Consider the following 18580-nt stretch of genomic DNA (forward strand, 5'->3'; position numbering starts at 1 on the left):
ATCTATCGGTGTTCTGGAGTTTGTGGTTCAGGTTCTTGTCTGCTTGCTTGCTTGTCTTAATTAGGTTTTCTTCTGGAAGACGAGGGATGGAATGGGGGTATTATATGGAATTGAATGAAGCGATTTCAAGTGCAACTGTCCATCCATTGATTACACATAGTATTAGTAGTGGTAGTAGTAGCGTAGAGTAGTATAAGAGCCTGAGCAGTCATGGTAAGGTATTGTGTAGGTTGTATTAGTATGAGCTGGATTTTAGATATAGATATAGATACAAACATATAGATAGACAGGTGAGTATTTATACAGAGTGTATCATGCAGTCATGATCAGAGATAATAAGTAGGTAGGCAGGTAAGTAAGGAGACATTATGTATAGTAATAAAAAAAGCATAAGCGTGAGCTTGTCGAACAGAAATCTTAACCCTCTATGCCAGACAGCACAAGCAAGACAAGACAAGACAGAGTAAGACAGGAATTGAAATGAATCGAACTGAATCAATGAAATCTTAGCAAAACGCCTCAATCATCATGTACGGCAAAATAACCACACAAGCAGTCCAGAATACAAACACGCATCGTACAAGGGCCATTGGTAATTTGTAGATCGGGGATTCGCGAATAATCATCCACAGAGACAGGAATGCGACGGTGAAGAAGTGCGCGAAGAGGACTTGGGGCTTTTTGAGCATGCCGCCGAGGAGGGACACGGGTTGATTGTACATGCCCATTTCGAAGTACTGGAAGCAGCCGCGTTGGAGGGCTTTGAGGTTGGCGTCTATGGGCACTTGTTAGTTTTCTTGATTCAAATTGAGAGGGATTGAGAGAATGAGGGCAGACTCACCATCTGCAGCGAAGAGGGAATAGAGCGCTTGAGCAAGGACATTAATTACTGATGCGCCCATCTTTCGGCGCCAGTGGAATGTAGACAGTTGGTTCATGACGAGGGCCGAGTCGCTGAGTTTAGGCACTTTCTCGGGACTGAGTAGGTCGCGGAGGATGACGACGTCGTTCAATGCGACGGTCATTCCACCGCCTGTCAATGGATGCCGCATGTTGAGGGCATCACCTAGGACGATTAAACCGGGTGTCTTGTTTGTAGCGCTCGGTAGGAAGGAGTTCGGCATTGATCGTAACTGGTTCTTGTCTAGTGCGGCGGCGAAGGAGGGCTGGATGGATTTCGGTAGGGAGGGGAGGACGGTGTTTCGCAGGTGGCCCTTGACACCACCGTTCTTGACAGATGCTGAGGGGAGGTTCTCGGGGATATCGCAGAGGATTCGGGTCTCGTGGGTTCCAATCTGGTAGACGAGAATAGGCGGGCTTTCAGGGTTTAAGAGGACATGACCGTAGTGCGGCTGCGGCAGTTCGGCATCAATGAGCTCCAGGCCCCAGAACTTCGACCGCACCTTGGGCGTATAAGGATGGTATTGCTTCCGGAACTTGGAGGCGTACCCGTCCGCGACAACAGTGACCTGCCCGAAGTAGCAATCTTTATGCTCCTTGGTCACGCACTCCACACCAAGAACCTGCTTGGTTTGCGAGAATGTGATCAAGTCTGTGACTTTTGTTTCGACAATCGTGACATTAGGACAGGCCCGCGCTGCCTCGCGCAGCTTGTTCACGAATCGGCCATGGTGGAATGAGCGGCCCTCTGGTCGTGGCGCGCCGGGGCTTTGAATCGGGTACGGAATTGTGACGGGCTTGCCCAGATATGAGACGTAGTATCCCTCCGTCGGAATAGCTTCAATTCCCTCTAGACAGTCCCGGAGACCCAATTGCTCAAGGGCACTCACGCCTCCGGGCTGCAAGAGTTCGCCGACAATGCGGTCGGGCTCCTTGAGCGATTGTTCGAGGAGCAGGACGCTCCGGCCCTGTCTTCCCAATGTGACGGCCAGCGCACATCCTAGCACGCCAGCACCCACTATTACAACGTCAGCGTCATGGTGGACTCGTCTGCGGAGCTCTGCGGCGTCTGAGGGCTTCAAGGTGTGGCCGTTGGCGGTAGCGGTGGCCATGGTGGTGGCGGAGAAGAAATTCAAAGGGATCGCGGAAACGGCAATGTAGAGGGCGATCGGAGGGTGCTGCACATGTTCGGATGGATCGTAGAGCCCAGGGTATTAGCGGAGGGGGAGGTAGAGAAGGAAGGAGGAGAAAGCTGGCGGGGAAGCGAAGCTTAAGAAAGAATAAAGGTTAAGGGGGTGCGGCCGGTGTGGTTGCGGACTCTGCAAAGTCTCGACTTCAAAGGGCTGAGCACTGGAGTGGCCTGACTGCCTCCACCACTGCAAAGTCAATTTCAAGTGAACGTACGATGTCAATCGCGGTCTGGCTTCTATTGGCCCATCTTGCAGGTTCCTCGAGTACGGTGTAGATAGCAGTACAGATCAGCAGTTCAAGAGACGATTTGCCGCCAAGCAATCACATGCAAATGCTCGCTAATATACAGTTTCTCATGATGCAAGGCTACTACTATACAATATAAGTGTTCTAATGGGGGTCTCTATAATCCTCGTCTTGTCCAAGACACGCTTTTTCACTCCATCGAGCCAGTATCGAGTCTTTGTCCGTGTCAATTCGCCCCATCACTCTGTCCAGCTCGTACTCCTCGTCCCATTTCCCAACCAGTTCCTTGAAGAACTGATTCTTCCAGACTGACTGCCAGGACTTCTCAGCTTTCAACTCCCGCCGGAGAGATTTCTTGAGTTGGGGGTTCCCCTTGAGTTTCTTGAACTTGGTACTGCCTTGGCTCTTCCCACGAACGGCAAAAAGGGCGGAATCAAGCCAATCCAACTCCTGTCTCTTCTTCTGAAGAGATACCTTCTTGCGCAGAGGCATCTCCTTCTCCGGAGGGAAGTCACGTGCGAAGCTTGCCTCAACCTCGCGACGAACAATGGGTAGAACTCGCTCAAGTTCCACGACGAAGTCTGAAGAGAGTGCGCTGCCCCGGGCAAGAGCCGTGAGGATGCACCAGCGCATTCCAAAGAGATGCTTCTTTGCAGCAAAAGCACGGAGGAACATCTTCATGCAAACTCCATCAAAAGATTTGAGCCGTCCATATTTCGACGTGTAGACCGTCACAAGTAAATCAATCGCCATCGCGGGGTTGCCTGAGCTGATAAGACGTCGGGCCGTCGAGGCGGCAATGTGATGTTTGACCACCAGGTCCTTTCTCAACCAGCAAAGCTTGTAGAAGCGGAAAATGGCCATTTTCAGGGCTTCTGCTTCGGAGGCGGGGTCCATGGTCGTTATCTGACGGGAAAAAATAGGTAGCACCTGAGCCCAACTGTCGTCAAGCCGAGCTTGAGTCTCAACAAGTCCATGTTCAAGAATCGTTGCTATCAGGGCAAGCTCAGCTTCAGGTGCCTTGATATGATGGCCGTGATCTTTGGCATGCTGGAAGCTTTCCAAGGCGGCTGCCATTTTGCCAGAGTGCATGTAATGCGCCATGGCTTTCTGCAACTTCTGGTACCGGTCAGCGGCCCTGAAAGGCGATGTAATTTCGTTCAGTGTGCGGTCACGCCATTGGTCTTGGAAGTCTGCTCCATCCACAAGCATTTGTGGTAATATTTCTGCGAATGCATCTCGATCGTAACCAATAAGCTGCTGTGAGGCGTTGGACCTCATCATATCTTCTCGCGCGTTCTTGAGCATCTGCCAGAAACCGACTGGCGATTTCTCAAGGGCCGACCGACGCCTATGCAGCGTTACCAAGTACTCCTTTACATTGATCTTGATCTCCCAGCCACGCTCACGGCCCATGTCCACAAATTCTGAAACAATGTTTTCGTTTCCTTTCTCAACCAGTGCTTCGAGAATGTGTTGATAAAGAACATCATCGGGAGTCAAATTAAACCTGTCAATGTGACGGTAGAGGAAATCTCGAATCTGGTCACTAGTGTGAGACGGCCAATATTCGAGGAAGACACGGTCAAAGACTCGGGTGAAATCTGTCTTCTCCTTCGTTAAGCCGAGACCGTGCATTTCCTCTAGTCCTTCATCCACAGCTGTCCAGTCACACTGCAAAGCTTTGCCGTACACTAGATAACCCTTCGTCCAACAAAGGGGTTTGATTTGATGTGTGGTCGTCATCTCTTGCACAAAAGCTTCGGCTTCGGCAAATTTGCCGCTTTCGACATACGCTTTGAGCATCGGGTTGAGATGCTTAGCAGTAAGTCTCTTATTCAAACGCCGGAGCATCGTCACTATTTTGACAAACTGGAGATTGAGTAGCTCAATACTCCGAGTCTTCTTCCACAGGCCAGTAAGATATGCGGAACACAAGCCACCATCCTTGTCCTTTGACAGATTCCTCAGAATAAGCCACTTCGCGCTTGTAAGGCGACGGGACTCGAGCAAACAGCGAAGCACAACATCGAGCAGAATCCCAGGAAGATGAAATTCGGTTCTGTGGCGAACAAAAACAGACGCGGCTGATTCTATGCAGCCCCTCTGTGCTAGCGTGACAATCAAGATCTTCCACATCGTTGGCGATACGTGGTCCACATCTTCCAGACGTTCAAAGACGCTTCTTGCGACAAAAACATTTCCTTTTCTGCAATTCAAATAGAACGCCGCAACAGCAAGTTCTCTTCTCTCTGTCGATATACCCTTTATCGATGCTGGATGTGCGTCCAGGAATGCTTGTGCGGCGTCGATGTACTTGCGTTGCGAGATAAGCGCTTTCATGCGTTCGTGAAGTGTCGGCTGCTTCTCGAAAGGCATTTCTGGTCTGTTATCTTCCGTAACAGTAGCCAATTCCAAGTTGGGAGACTGAGCGAGTTGTTGCGAAGCAAGACTCGGAGGTGGCGGCCTCGAAGGGGGTGTTTTGTAGCCGTCCATTCGCTGGGGTATGATCCTTTCGCGTTCGAGTTCCGTAACAAAATCGATGACCTCATTTGATAATACATCATCTGCATATGGGCGAGCTGTTTCCGACTGCGTGCCATTCCGTTTCAGGGCCGCACGGGAGGGCTTTCCGGTAGGGGGCTTTGAGTCAGAGTCCATCCCCAATCGCGATTTTCTGGCCTTTCTCTCCTCCTCCCTCCAAGCCTCAAGGCTCACGAATTCACCTGCTTCTGCTGCGTCCATCATACGGGAGAGCCTCCTGGCTGCGGATGTCGCATCGTATCTGGGAGCAGAGGTCTGGATAGCTCGCTTGCTCTCAACAATCCGCTCCGCAACGGTGACACGCCGGTGTACATCGAAAGTGATCGCGGCGACGGCACAGAAACTTCCCACCGTTGACCCCGCAAGGGCAAGTCTCCGGAGTGTTCGGAGGGCATTATGAGAGGGAACGGCCGGGGGCCCGTGGGCAGACATGATATCTAGCCCACTGCGACCAGCAAGCGGCGTGGTGCAATTCTACCGGATCAAAAAGGGGTGTGCATAAATTGGCGGTAACATGAGGAGATGGTGGTATTACCAAAAATGGCGTTTGTTGAATCAATTGGCGATAATTTGGTCCTTCAAGATGGTTATCGTAGGTGGTCTGAGGAAAGTTTGCGCAGTCCGCGTGGTTGGTCTTCTTCGGCACCCGTACCGCAGGTGCTTGCTAGCGCAGGAGGTACCGGCCAAGCTCCGGATCGGCCCATGTCCTTGCTCAAAAGAGATCATGCCATACGCTTCTATAGCCTACGGGTGCTACCTTACTGTGGCTTTTTTGATATTATTATGCCAATTGTGTATTGAAACAGCCTGTGATCATCACAAGGTCACTAGAATACGTAAATTATTGTACAAGAGAAGCATATTTTTCGCCGGCGAAAAACTTCTTCTGTTCGAGACACCTCTCGCTCTTACAACCCTGGCACCGAAGCGTCATTTGGCGGGAGCATGCTTCTCCCTTGACCAAGTGGTCGCGAGCCAGGTCCGCGAGGGCCTGGATGAAAACCGGATTTCCGTTCAAGCTTTCAGCACGCTTAACTCCCGGAGAGTTCGCTTCTTCCATTACTTCCAGGTCCAGCTCGTACAGGGTTTCAATGTGATCACTGGTGAAAGCAATTGGGACCAGAACAAGATCTGTATGGCCTCTCTTGACGTATTCTTGAACAGTGTCGCTAGTCTGAGCGCCAAGCCAAGCGGACGGTCCGACTTGAGACTGCCAGCACAGTCGGTAGGGGTTGCTGAACTTGAGTCTCTGCATTACTGCATGAACGGTGGCAGCAACTTCAGCAGGGTATGGATCACCTGTGTATGTTAGTCATTTATAATTTGAGATGAAACGAACGACGCCATACCTCGGTTGACCACACTCATGGGTAAACTGTGAGCTGAGAACAACAAGACCACTTTGTCTCTCGTTTCTTCCGGATATGTCTTGAGTTGGGCTTCGATATTCTGTGCGAATGCTTCAACTAGGCCTGGGTGTGTCGGCCAGCGGTCAATGACACTCCATTGGATAGCCCCTGTCGGATCCACGTCACCATTTGTACGCTTGCCCTCCAGTCTGGTGCGCCATTTCCACAGCTCGTTCAATGAGCTACCCGTTGTAGAGCACGAGTATTGAGGATATTGTGTAAAGGCGACAGCGCGACCACCCTTGCCGTTGCCGAAGCCATCCGCTAGTAGCTGCGTGTACATCTCCTCCGTTAACGGAGCGGCGTATCGAAAGGCGACGTATGGCTTGTGAGGCGCGGACTCGGGGTTGAGCTTGTCTAGTACCTTGCACATCTCCGCGCATTGATATTCGGACCATTTGCGAATTGGCGAACCTCCTCCGATATCCGCATATTGTTTCTGGATTTTGGGCGTTCTCCTCTTCGCAATGAGTGGACCGAGGTAGCTTTGAAGTCGGCCTAGGGGAATTAAGTCGCCATCGGCCTGTGTTACCGGGAAAATTAGTTAGGTCGAACTTGTAAACATGTAGGTAATATGGCATAAGACGTACGAATAGTCTGCTGAGGAAGTCTTCCACTTCGCCCGTTGTCGAAGGACCGCCCATGTTCAGAAAGACCATTGCGGTCGGCCCCTTGGACCCCGTTGCATCTTGAGTGACTGGCGGTACAGCTGTTGCGAGGTTACGTCGTCGATCTCCGATGCATCCCTGAGGAAGTCGAGCAATCGGGCGCAGCAATTGCTGCTGGAGGGTAAAGGTCCGTCGCAGCGACATGACGGTCTGACCAGCTTGCCACAACTTATCTCCGAGCAGCGCAGGAAGAACGCGGATTATGAACGAAAGTCGGGGCTCAGGAAATTACCGTACAACCAAGGGAAGAAATGAGATTGAAGATGAAGAAGGGAGCAAGCTGTCCCGTTCCCTGATTTAAACGGCTCAACATTTGCAGGCGGCATCATGACGGAGCGGACTCGGGTTTTTCTCGATCGGCCAATCACAGAAAAGCCGGGGTCATCAGCCAAGGCGGGATCACATGATGTTCGTGTCTTCCCCGCGTCGGTGCAGTCGGAGAAACGCGTGTCCGGCGTAGCTCTCTGATAGTGTACCTAAGATAGGCAGAACAACGTCACCCGCCTTCATAGTCAAGAAGTGCTGGGGACCTCCCCAATTCTTTTTTTCTTCACTTCCCATACCACATTGATCACTTTGCTATCTCTACAATGGCAGAGGACAGTAATTACCGCGGAGATGACGCGCCTGAGGAGGAAGAGGAGGAGCTGGACGAGACTGTATAGAGCTTCCTCTCCGCTTATCGCGATTCCGCTAATATGTGGGCAGAGCTACAAAACAGTGAGAGATGCCGTTCTTTTCGCCGTTGAAGTCAGCGACTCTATGCTCGAGCCGCGTCAGTCACCAGATCCAAAGAAACCCGGCCAAGAATCGCCTGCCACCGCCGCCTTAAAATGCGCATACCATCTTATGCAGCAGCGGATCATCTCCAATCCCCGTGATATGATCGGCGTCTTGTTGTATGGAACCAAACAGTCCAAGTTTTACGATGAGGACGAAAACAGCCGCGGAGACCTATCGTACCCCAATTGCTATCTTTTCACGGACCTGGATGTCCCTTCCGCCCATGAAGTATTAGAATTGCGGTCGCTGGTGGATAATCAAGACAAGGCAAACGAGGTGCTCGTGCCGTCGGAAGAGCCCGTATCTATGGCCAACATTCTGTTCTGCGCCAACCAGATCTTCACCTCGAAAGCTCCGAACTTCCTATCCCGCCGATTATTCATCGTCACCGATAAAGACAGCCCTCATGGAGACAACAAATCGCTCCGATCTGCGGCAACCGTTCGAGCGAAAGATTTATACGACCTCGGCGTCATCATTGAGTTGTTCCCCATTTCTCAACCAGAGCACGAATTTGACACGTCCAAGTTCTACGATGTAGGTGTGAGTCTCACGCGTGCGGATCACCATAGCTTACAGGGAATAGGATATCATCTACAAAGCTTCTCCAATGGACCCAGAGGCTCCTGCCTACCTGAAACCAGATTCGAAGTCATTGGATCCTCATGACGGCATATCGCTACTCAACAGTCTCTTGTCAAGCATAAACTCTAGATCTGTTCCGCGCCGTGCGCAGTTCTCGAACATATCCCTGGAACTTGGACCGGACTTCAAAATTTCAGTATCTGGCTATATCCTCTTCAAGCGCCAAGAATCAGCAAGAAGTTGCTACGTCTGGCTCGGCGGAGAGAAGCCCCAGATAGCAAAGGGAGTAACCACACAAATCGCCGACGATACAGCCCGGACGATCGAAAAATGGGAAATCAAGAAGGCGTATAAGTTCGGCGGCGACCAAGTCACCTTCACTCCTGAGGAACAGAAAGGGCTAAGAGACTTTGGCGAACCGGCCGTCAGAATCATCGGTTTCAAGCCCCTCTCTGCCCTGCCGTTCTGGGCGAACATTAAGCACCCCCTCTTCATATACCCCTCGGAAGAAGACTATGTCGGTTCTACGCGAGTATTCTCTGCCCTATACCAGAAGCTCCTGAAAGATCAAAAGGTTGCGCTTGTCTGGTACATTGCACGCAAGGCTGCTGGTCCAGTCCTTGGTGCAATGATGGCCGGCGAGGAGAAAGTGGACGACAACGGTGTTCAAAAGTTCCCTCCCGGGTTGTGGATAATCCCACTTCCTTTCGCCGATGACGTTCGACAGAACCCTGAAGAGACGCTTCAATTCGCACCGGAGCCACTCATCGATCAGATGCGAACCATCATCCAACAATTACAACTGCCCAAGGGTATCTACGAGCCATCTAGATATCCAAATCCAGGTAAGTCATTGTTCAATCTTTCTTTCTGAAATCTCGACTAAATAAATCAATACTAGCTCTACAATGGCACTACCGCATTCTTCAAGCTCTAGCCCTCGACGAAGACGTCCCCGAGAAGCCAGACGACAAAACACTCCCTAAATACCGCCAAATCGACAAGGTAACCCCCATCACCCCCAGCATATTACCAGCTCAACTGACGTCCTTAGCGCGCGGGCGACTATGTCCTCTCCTGGTCCGACGAACTCGACAAACAATACGCCGAAATCGCCGCCCTGGCCCCCCAAGCAACCCTCGCAAAAAGACCAGCCAAGGGCGACACGGCCGCAAAGTCTGCGCCGCCCGCCAAGAAAATCAGGGCCGATGGTGGTGGTGCTGGCTCCTCGGATGAAGTCAAGAGCCACTATGAGAAGGGCATCCTGAATAAACTCACCGTTGCGACGCTGAAGGAGTATCTCTCGTCGCAGGGGCGCTCGACGGCGGGGAAGAAGGCGGATTTGCTTGAAAGGGTTGAGGAGTTTTTGGAGACGAAGTAATCATTTGATACCTCTGTATGGGCTGGCCAGAAGTTTGTTAGGGCGCGTGGGGCCCTTTACGCGCCCGTTCATGTCTACGGACCTTATGTATGGAGTAGGGAATATTTGCTCTGTAAAGCAAGAACTTCTTTTTATAGTTAGTTTCCTGTTTCAGGATAGCTACCCGCCTCCTCGATTGTCATGGCCACAGTACATAGAAAACATCCTGGCCCTATTTCTCCTATAGTCGTCTGCTACGGAGTTGACTTCTTCATTTTTCTTTCATCCTCCATACCCTGTAAAATGTCTTCACTGCTGCCTGTCATATCAACCGTCTAAAAATGTCCCGCTCGCTTACCGATTACGTTATCATTGGTTGGCTGAGTAATCTCAAAAATGAGGTCGACTTGGCTAACAGCTAAGAACTAACGTAAATCCCGGGCGGCCGGTGTTTTTCCCCACCACCCCCAACGCGTATGCAATACTCAACTTTCAACTACCACCATGCCACCAATTCGACGTAAAACAAAACAGGAATTGATTGAGCAGGAAGGCAGAATCCAATGCGCGATTAGAGATATTGAAAATGGAAAATACACGAAAATTGCGCCCGCGGCGCGTGCATATAACATTCATCCAAATACACTTGCAGGAAGGATTAATGGACTTCAAGCACAAGCAGAACTCCGCAACCACCAGCACAGGCTATCCCTATCTCAAGAAGATGTCTTAATAGGATGGATAGTATCACTTGACCTTCGTGGAGCCCCCCCCCCCCAGGCCTTCACGCGTACGTGAGATGGCGGAGATTATCCTGAAGGAGCATACTCCAGATGCTGCACCCATTGGAAGAAACTGGGTAACAGGCTTCACTAAAAGGCGCCCTGAGATTAAAACCCGGATGGCCCGAAAGATTAATTGTCAAAGAGCTATGTGTGAAGATCCTAGAGTTATTGGTCCATTTTTTAAAGAGTTGCAAAAGATTAAAAACAAGTACAGCATTTAGGATGGGGATATCTTTAATTTTAACGAAACTGGCTTTGCTATGGGGCTAATTGCATCAACAAAAGTTGTGTTAAGAGCTGAAATGCCAGGCAAACCATGGCTTATCATGCCAGGGAATCGGGAATGGGTTACCACCATTGAATGCATTAATTCAAATGGCTGGTCAGTACCCTCAACAATCATTTTCAAAGGAAAGCGCTATATCAAGGGATGGTTTGAGGAACTCAAAGTACCACGCAACTGGAGAATCGAAGTTAGTGCCAATGGATGGACTATAGATGAGATAGGACTTCGCTGGCTTCAAAAATGCTTCATCCCAGCTGTACAGGGGCGGCGCCAGGGGGGGTACACTCTGCTAGTTTTGGATGGGCATGGAAGCCACCTGACACCTGCCTTTGACACTACATGCAAGGATAATAATATTATCCCTATCTACATGCCACCCCATTCATCCCACCTCTTGCAGCCACTGGATGTGGGTTGCTTTGGGCCTTTAAAGAAGGCGTATGGTTCTTTGGTTAAGCAGAAGGCACGCCTGGGATGCAATACTATTGACAAGCTTGATTTCTTAAAGACCTATCCAGAAGCGCACCAGAAGGTCTTTACAAAGGAGAATATTCAAAGCGGATTCAGGGAACTGGGACTTATCCATTCTCACCTGCTGCAGTTCTAGATAAACTGCAGCTAAGACTGGCAACACCTACCCCCCCTTCAAGCGAAGGCAATCCTTCAATTCCTTCCTCCCAGCTTTGTACGCCTCACACAGTCCGCCAGGTGTATTGAAAAGCTTCTACAATTAAGAAGCTTCTAAAGAATGGCTCCAAGAGTCCCTTAACACCTTCAAAGCGAGCACTAGATGAGTTTATAAAAGGCTGTGAGACAGCTATTTACAATGCTGGGCTTCTGGCACAGGAAAACAGGGATCTCCGCTCTTTTGTTGCAGATTTGACGATTAAAAAAAGTCGTTCTAAGCGTTTAATGGCTCCTACAGATGGTATTTCATTTCAGGAAGCCCAGGACCTTATAATGTCAAGAAACAATGAAGTGCAAGTTGAAGGGGGTCCAGCACCAGTGCCCTTCCAACTTCCGAAAGACCCAGGCGCGCGCCACCAACCTGCTCAGATTGCGGAGTACGTGGTCATACAAGAATGACATGTCGCGCTTCTAATCGTGTTTAAATTATTTCATTCGAGTAAGAATTGATACAGTTATTTCGATTAAAAGTTTGTAGAGCAGTGGAGTTGTGGAAAAAACACCGGCCGCCCGGGATTTACGTTACGGCAGGCACGTGAGCTTTGACTAATCTCCGTCAGTGCTGTCCAAGTGCCTGGGCCGGGGATGAATGCGGACTCCCACCAAACTCACCGCCTCTTCACCGCCTCTAGTCACCCAGCTTGGCCATTTTGCAGCTGCTTCTGCCTAGCACTGTTTTGTTCTCCACCCTTGAGACATTTGCTCATAATACTACTGGCTGCTTATACACTCTACTGTGTTACTGCATTTATACAATCATCAGTCAAATCATTTCGTCATATTTGTTTTCTTGTGATCACCGACCTGCTTTCTGCTGTGACGCTGCTGATAATGCCTGGTGGTCAAAAGCACACTCGAGACGGGCGTGTCATCCTTCGGATCGACCCTGCAACTCTCAAGCCTGTCTTTGATTCGTTCAAGACGTTTATCGGAGAGAATCCGATAGACACCGAAAAACTCACCAATGTGAAAGAGTTGATTGATTGGCTTCAGGACTGTTGCCAGCCTCCGCCTAGACTTTCTGTTCCTGTCACCAATTTTGATAGCATTAAGACTGCTGCAAATGCTGTCGAGGTGATCTATGACCGGAACAGTGAGAAACATGTGTGGCAGCTAAGAGAAGATGACAATTTGAGCCATAGCCAACTATCAGAGTGGGCAGGTGAGATCTATCCTTCAGCCAGCTAACTTGTGTCTCCGATCAGACTAAAACAATATATGTCTTTTAGATACGTGTATTAGGGAGTTACAATCATCGCCGTATTTTCAGCTGGCTGATTCTGAGTCCACTTGCCGAACAATTCTCGATGTGTTATTTTGTGACCGACTAAAGTGTCTTCGCGACAATGATGCTGAGAGACATCTGAATTGGTTTCCTGAGGTAATGCTATCAGTAAAAAGCAAATTGCATAATTTCTTGATTCAGGGGAGAGCAGATTGGTGCCTTGCATATGGGAGCTCGAAAGCCGCCCTACAGACTGCCTTAATTGTCCTGTCCGTATCTTCTCTATTCAGACAAAGAGTTTCAGAACTAACTCCAGTCAGGGAAGCCAAAAAGCCAGGCGCGGCACAATCTGCGCTTCCTCAACTCATCATATACCTTGCTGCTGTCCAGGATAGTCGAAAAGAGTCGAAAAAGATAAATAGCTCTGTGTTTGGACTTATATCCGACTCGCAGGAGTATAGATTCGCCTGGCTGGACGAGAACCGCAATCTTTTTGTATCGGAAACTTATTTATGGGTGACGAAGAAGGTCAAAATCATTCAATGGATTGATAGTATTCTTCGAGATTCAATTGAGGCATCTCCGCACACGACACCAGTCAAGACAGCAAACGCAGCCATTCATGCGTACCGGAACCACGTCAATCGACATTACCAATACGGAGATACTGACGTGTTTGAAGCTGTCGAAGGCGAAGACATACGGCATTACAGAGTTGTTAAGCAGGGTCCCTTTGGAGAAATAGTTACAGAGATGGAGACAGATGAAGAGTGAAAGTCAGAATGACTGTTTAATGATAATGTTATTTGTTACTGATGTTCTAGTTCTTTCTCCGGATCTAGGATGGTTCCATCAGTGTACTAGCTGCTTCTGAGCCAATTTACAAATATGCATCTATATTCTGCTGAACTCAAACTGGTAAGAAAGAGAAACGAGGACAGACAGTTGAAACAACGATCATCCGCTGTGGTCATGCAAAGCCAATTGGTATGTGGACGCTCTGGGATGATCCGGCACCATCGGTGACACTCACAACACCCATAGTGAGACTGAACAGCACGATAGAAGAGAACTCATGCGGCTCACCGCTGAGAGTTACGGGGGTGGAAATGAGGCCGTCTATGGCCTCAGTAGCGGTCATTTTCAGCGTCAAATTCACAGGTCCTCACATTCTATTTGTAATTTAGCATGTCGTGCAGGATACGACTTTACCGGTTTACCCAAATCATGAAATGAGTTGATATGTCTGAATTGATCCAATTCCCTCGCTTACGTTCTCCTCCGCCAGTCGATCGACTTGCCTAGGCCTGGATCTCTTGCTTCGCGGGCGTGCTCTCCCAACCCTACATAATACGTCTGCATACGCCTGGCTTTCGACAAAACCCCCCAGTGATAAATAATGCAAAACATAGAGCTGGACTGAACGTATTCAGAGTCCATGTTGTCATTGGTGTTGTCAGTATATATTTGGAGGATGCGACGTTGTGGTGGTTCAGCGTAAAGTATATATTCTGCACCGTCAAAGAGGACTGAACGGAATGCGTTTCCCACTATTCTCAATTTCCACCAAGTTGACGATTATACGAGATTTTGCACTTGGATGAACTAGGGAGAGCATCGATTCAATTTTGAATGGGAGATTATGTTGGCTGGCCAGATCTCGTATTCTCGTATTTTGGTCATGAAAGAGTTTAGCCGCGTCAAGTCGCGGAGCCGAATGAAGCGACTACAGCACCCATGTTCCACATGGAAGTAGTGAGAGATTGAATAAAACAAGCAAAAGTTTTGACTGTCATAAAAAAAGTCGAATTCGACCTCAAGTGTTGTCTAATTCATAGACTCTATGCATCTAATATAAATATCGGTCGATCGCAAGGGATATAGTCGTAAAAAAAGCGACGCTAATAACGCATTGCATGGCAAATGATGTCCAAAAAAAGAAGAAAACGTATTCGATAGTCGTGGTGCCCGCACCTAAATTTCAGCACTGCCCGTATACCTGGCAGTAGCAAAGCTGTTCGTCAGGACAACTAGGAGAGCAAGACTGTTAGCGTGGGATGCGGTCTGGGGGAGGGTATAATATAGGTCACACTCACTATACGGACTCTTTGCCGAAAATAACATGCCACAAGTATTCCATCACTCGCCCGCTTGAGGCGTCGTCCTTATCCGTGTCAATCACCCACTGCCGGATCTTGATGTAGTCTTCACGAGGTCGTTGCAGGACTTGTTCTCGCGAAACTGCAAACTGTGCGCAACATGCGGCGCCGATTTCGGTGGGTATTTGCAGGTAGTTGGACCTCTTTTCGTGTTGATTTAGAGGGTCGTCCGCGTTGATGGCGCTCGTCGTGGAGTTCATTGGCGGTGTGCTGGTTCGCTCAAACACCTCTGTCCAAACAAGTTCAGTGATGTGAGGATTATGCCTCTGCGGTTGGCGACAGCCTGGATTTTGATTGCACCGGAGGTTGACGTAGCCGTTGCGCTGAACGAAATCAAGGCGCAAAGACTGAAGAGCCGCGGCATTGTCATGTAGCGGAGCATCGTTATGCCAGGCCATGAGAAACCCTGCGCGGTGGGAGTGGATAAATGCGATCGTGGATGGCAGATTGTTGTAATGGTCTATCAAGTAGGTGAGGTAGGCCATGGATTCGTGGCCTTTGTTGACCGGTGTCTTGAGACGATTGCTATCGGAGAGCGTAGCCTTGGATGGGTTGACTGTGTAGATCGCTCGTTGCCAGCTGGGCATGTTGATTAGCAGCAGTTTCATCAGCACAAGTGCGATACATACTCTGGAAGCTCCTCGTGAACCCAGTCCACTGGCTCTTCTTCAAGCCTGGCCATAACAATAACTTTGTCTTGGATGTACCCGTCGTATGGACTCCATTTGCTCTGACGGAGGTTGCTGCTTTCCAGCCAGTCGCTCAAGTAGGTGCCTGCATGATACTGGTCGCCAAGGTCTGCGAGATGTGCTCCAAGAAGATATACTGGGATGAAGAGCAGTAACGAAAAGCAGGCCGCGATGCGATAGCCGCTCTTCATCGTGGGATATGAATGTTAGAGAGACTCAACGGGATGTCTGAGGTTGCAATGAGATGAATGCATCGGCAGAGGTTTCTGCGGCAGTGAAGACCGAACGGCGGGTTCCAATATCAAATTGCAGCAGGAGCGAAGGTGCTGAGTTGCGCAAAGTGAGCGAGTAACCGGTGCAAGAAGAGATTGAGAGAGGTGCCCCTCTGCAGAAGTAACAGAGAGGTAGATAGGGTCCAACGTCGGCATTTTGGCATAGGATCAGCCATGGGCTTTCAGAGGGTCAGGGCCAATATCGCTCCGGAGAGGAAGGCCGGGGGAGGCAACAGCCCCCAAAACGAGCTATCATGACGCGGAATCAAGAGGCATGGGCATTCGATTGGTCAGTCGACGGGGGTTGACCCCGTGGGCCTGCGAAGCACTATGGAACCACAAGAAAGCAAAGTGAGGAACCCGCTGATATGCCACGCGTTAGGCCCGCAAGTGGCTCCCGAACCGCGCGAATTGGCCGCGCGACGCCTGTCACAGGCAGCAGGCCACAGCGGACAGCTCCAAGGGCTCGAAGCATTCTGGGTCCTTCCCCGTGGCTGTGACTCTGGTGGAGAAGCTTAGGACGCGGATTGTTAGATGTCCCTGAGTCAGAAACTGGTGCATGCTTCAGATCAAGATCAGATGATCCCACGCACTGGAAGGTGTAGCGACGAGACCAGCCGTGGAAGGAATTGTCTACGCCGCTGCCAATGTACATCGTCGCCCGTTCTGAGGATAGTTGGGAAGGAGTGGTGGGGAGAAGAATCTGGCGTAAGAACTTTAAGTCGCCAGGGTCCAAAGCCTAAGGATTAGCACGTGCCGTGAGGAGCCACTCCAGTGGAATGACGTATAGCGTCCCCCTCTATCGCTAAAAGGGACTAATGAGTATTGCTCAGGGGTAATTAGCTGCAGCTCGCAGTCCTGCTGCGGCATTTTCATTCTTTATATAATATATTTGGAGACATGGTAGCCTCTAGAGTCTAGCTTATGTACATGTTTCGTTACCTGTCTCCAACAGCACTCATGAACTTTCCGCCCCCTCGTCCTCGTCCTCGTCCTCTTCGCTACTAACCTCCTCACCATCTGCAATAGCCTGCTCCCGCCGTTGTCGCGCGCGCTCCCTTTTCCTCTCAAGCAAGCTGTTAAGCTTCTTGGCAACGTTGAAAACTCCACCAGTTCCAGCCCCGCAAGCGGCACACGAAGGGTTCTTTCGATAACGCTGCAAAGCGCAGGACTCGCAAAAGTAGTGCCCGCATTTTGTGACGATGGGGGTTTGGTACGGCTTTTTGCAGATGATGCAGGCGAAAGGGATGTTTTCGAGTTCCTCCTCGTCATTCTCGTCGTCATCGCCAGATTTAGCGCCCCGCTGTGACAAGACCTTGCCGTCCATTTTCTTGCCCTTTGTATTGACATCCCAATCCCGATCCAACTCCCAACCCTGCTTATAGTCTTCACGCATATGACTGAACTTGCAGGAATCGCCGAAACCACAGTACCCTGTGAGCTTGTAGTCCTTGCATACATCGGGCGCGTAATCCATGAATGTCACTGTTCGTACGTTGGTGGGTGCTTTGATGGGACCGAATTGTTTCGTCGGGGCGTTGGGATTTTTCTGGATGAAGGATTGATAATTGGCGGCGCCCTTGTATGTGCCGTCAGGCGCAGTGTCGGCCGATGATTCTGGGCGAGCTCGTGTTGCTCCCAAGAGATTTTTCTCGTTCAATTCATCATCGTACCAGTTGGAATGCTTAGTGGCGTCGTTGGAAGAGGTGAGAGGTAGAGCGGCGGCGGCGACCGTTTCTTCAGTAGGTTTTGCTCGTCGCGCGTTTGAGGCCGATGATGCGGAAACAGCTGCATTCTTCTTGCGTCTCTTGATTCTGCGGCCTTCTTCATCGTCGGAAGAGGTGAAACTGGAGTCGGAGTCCGCATCAGGCGGCGGTGATTCAGGCTTCTTGCGAAAATTGCCTTTTTTGACGGAGCGCTTCTTGAACGTGACCGGAGGCGCTGTATCAGCCATGTTAAATCTGGATTTGTGAATATCACTTCTGAGATGAAGAAGGAGGGAATATCGTCAGAGCTGCTCGGCATGAAGCATCGAGACTGCGAGTGGCAAAGCACATGACCTTTGACTCTAAGTCACGTGTGCCTTTATCAGCATAGTCTGTAAACCGTGCAAACCTGTATCAGTCATGTGACTTCTATTGTTGTTGACTTGTTATTGTTGTGGGTTCCTGATGCTGACACCTGAGTGCCTGAAACTGTGCCTCTTCCTTCCAACCGCGCTGGTTGACGTCCAGTAACCTTAATTCCGTTCCATTGTTTGGCTTCTTGCATATCGACAGTTGGCCCTCGATAATGCACTTTGTAGAGTCGCTTGTAGATTGTTTTGAGCATATGAGTTGCTCCTTCAATTTCAGGCCATGTATCAGATCGATTAGGGTAGACTAGTTCATCAGCCATCGTAGACGCATCTGCCCCCATCTGGCCCTGTCTCAGCGGCCTGCCTAACAGCTAAGGCGTCGGCCTCGTCTTCTGGCTCTCTCGCGTTCCCTCCCTTCCTTTCTTCTTCGTCCCCCCGCCCAACGAGCGTTCTCGTCTCGTTGTCCAACTGGCATCAATTCCTATACTCGTTCTCTTACTATACCATTTCCTCCCCCATTCTCTCATTTGTCTTTCCTTTCCTTACTATCTCTTGTCCTCTTTTTGACCATCTGATCTACCTTAATCCCTTCTCTTTTTCTTAGTCGCGTCTTTCATTTGTCTTTCCTTGATATTTTAACCCTTTGATCGACTTTAATACAAGCTACTGTATGGCGTGGTAGCTGCATCCGCATTGACCCGTGCCATACCAGTT

The 18580-nt window shown here is 49.9% G+C and overlaps 6 protein-coding genes across 6 annotated transcripts; 2 read left to right on the forward strand and 4 right to left on the reverse strand.

The window, feature by feature from the left end:
- Positions 1–506: 506 nt before the first annotated feature.
- On the reverse strand, positions 507–5313 carry BDV14DRAFT_188317 (squalene epoxidase-domain-containing protein; the record flags this gene model as incomplete). The annotated part of the gene is made up of 5 exons (XM_073771048.1): positions 507–775; positions 842–2078; positions 2462–2463; positions 2520–4196; positions 4233–5313. 5 exons carry the CDS (start codon positions 5311–5313, stop codon positions 507–509), a joined length of 4266 nt encoding a protein of 1421 aa, XP_073630509.1.
- Positions 5314–5649: 336 nt separating this feature from the next.
- On the reverse strand, positions 5650–7275 carry BDV14DRAFT_169499 (ferrochelatase HEM15). Its single transcript, XM_073768043.1, has 3 exons — positions 6881–7275; positions 6231–6813; positions 5650–6180 (listed from the first exon to the last, which is right to left on the reverse strand). Exons 1-3 carry the CDS (start codon positions 7100–7102, stop codon positions 5723–5725), a joined length of 1263 nt encoding a protein of 420 aa, XP_073630510.1. The 5' UTR covers positions 7103–7275; the 3' UTR covers positions 5650–5722.
- A 163-nt stretch (positions 7276–7438) lies between these two features.
- Positions 7439–9967, forward strand: akuA (putative DSB repair complex subunit Ku70). Its single transcript, XM_073768044.1, has 5 exons — positions 7439–7617; positions 7667–8278; positions 8328–9171; positions 9228–9331; positions 9381–9967. Exons 1-5 carry the CDS (start codon positions 7549–7551, stop codon positions 9705–9707), a joined length of 1956 nt encoding a protein of 651 aa, XP_073630511.1. The 5' UTR covers positions 7439–7548; the 3' UTR covers positions 9708–9967.
- Positions 9968–12126: 2159 nt separating this feature from the next.
- BDV14DRAFT_169505 (uncharacterized protein) lies at positions 12127–13444 on the forward strand (the record flags this gene model as incomplete). Its single annotated transcript, XM_073768045.1, has 2 exons — positions 12127–12938; positions 12990–13444. The coding sequence occupies exons 1-2, from the start codon at positions 12829–12831 to the stop codon at positions 13441–13443; spliced, it is 564 nt and encodes a 187-aa protein (XP_073630512.1). The 5' UTR covers positions 12127–12828.
- A 935-nt stretch (positions 13445–14379) lies between these two features.
- BDV14DRAFT_26807 (DUF3431 domain-containing protein) lies at positions 14380–15912 on the reverse strand. Its single transcript, XM_073776411.1, has 3 exons — positions 15458–15912; positions 14766–15407; positions 14380–14699 (listed from the first exon to the last, which is right to left on the reverse strand). Exons 1-3 carry the CDS (start codon positions 15706–15708, stop codon positions 14651–14653), a joined length of 942 nt encoding a protein of 313 aa, XP_073630513.1. The 5' UTR covers positions 15709–15912; the 3' UTR covers positions 14380–14650.
- A 732-nt stretch (positions 15913–16644) lies between these two features.
- BDV14DRAFT_169510 (U2-type spliceosomal complex subunit CWC24) lies at positions 16645–17803 on the reverse strand. The gene has a single exon (XM_073768046.1). It carries the CDS (start codon positions 17741–17743, stop codon positions 16748–16750), a length of 996 nt encoding a protein of 331 aa, XP_073630514.1. The 5' UTR covers positions 17744–17803; the 3' UTR covers positions 16645–16747.
- Between the last annotated feature and the right edge of the window lie 777 nt (positions 17804–18580).

The sequence above is a fragment of the Aspergillus stella-maris genome (genome assembly GCF_047715825.1).
Source record: "Aspergillus stella-maris strain CBS 113639 unplaced genomic scaffold BDV14scaffold_13, whole genome shotgun sequence".
NCBI classification, from domain to species: domain Eukaryota; kingdom Fungi; phylum Ascomycota; class Eurotiomycetes; order Eurotiales; family Aspergillaceae; genus Aspergillus; species Aspergillus stella-maris.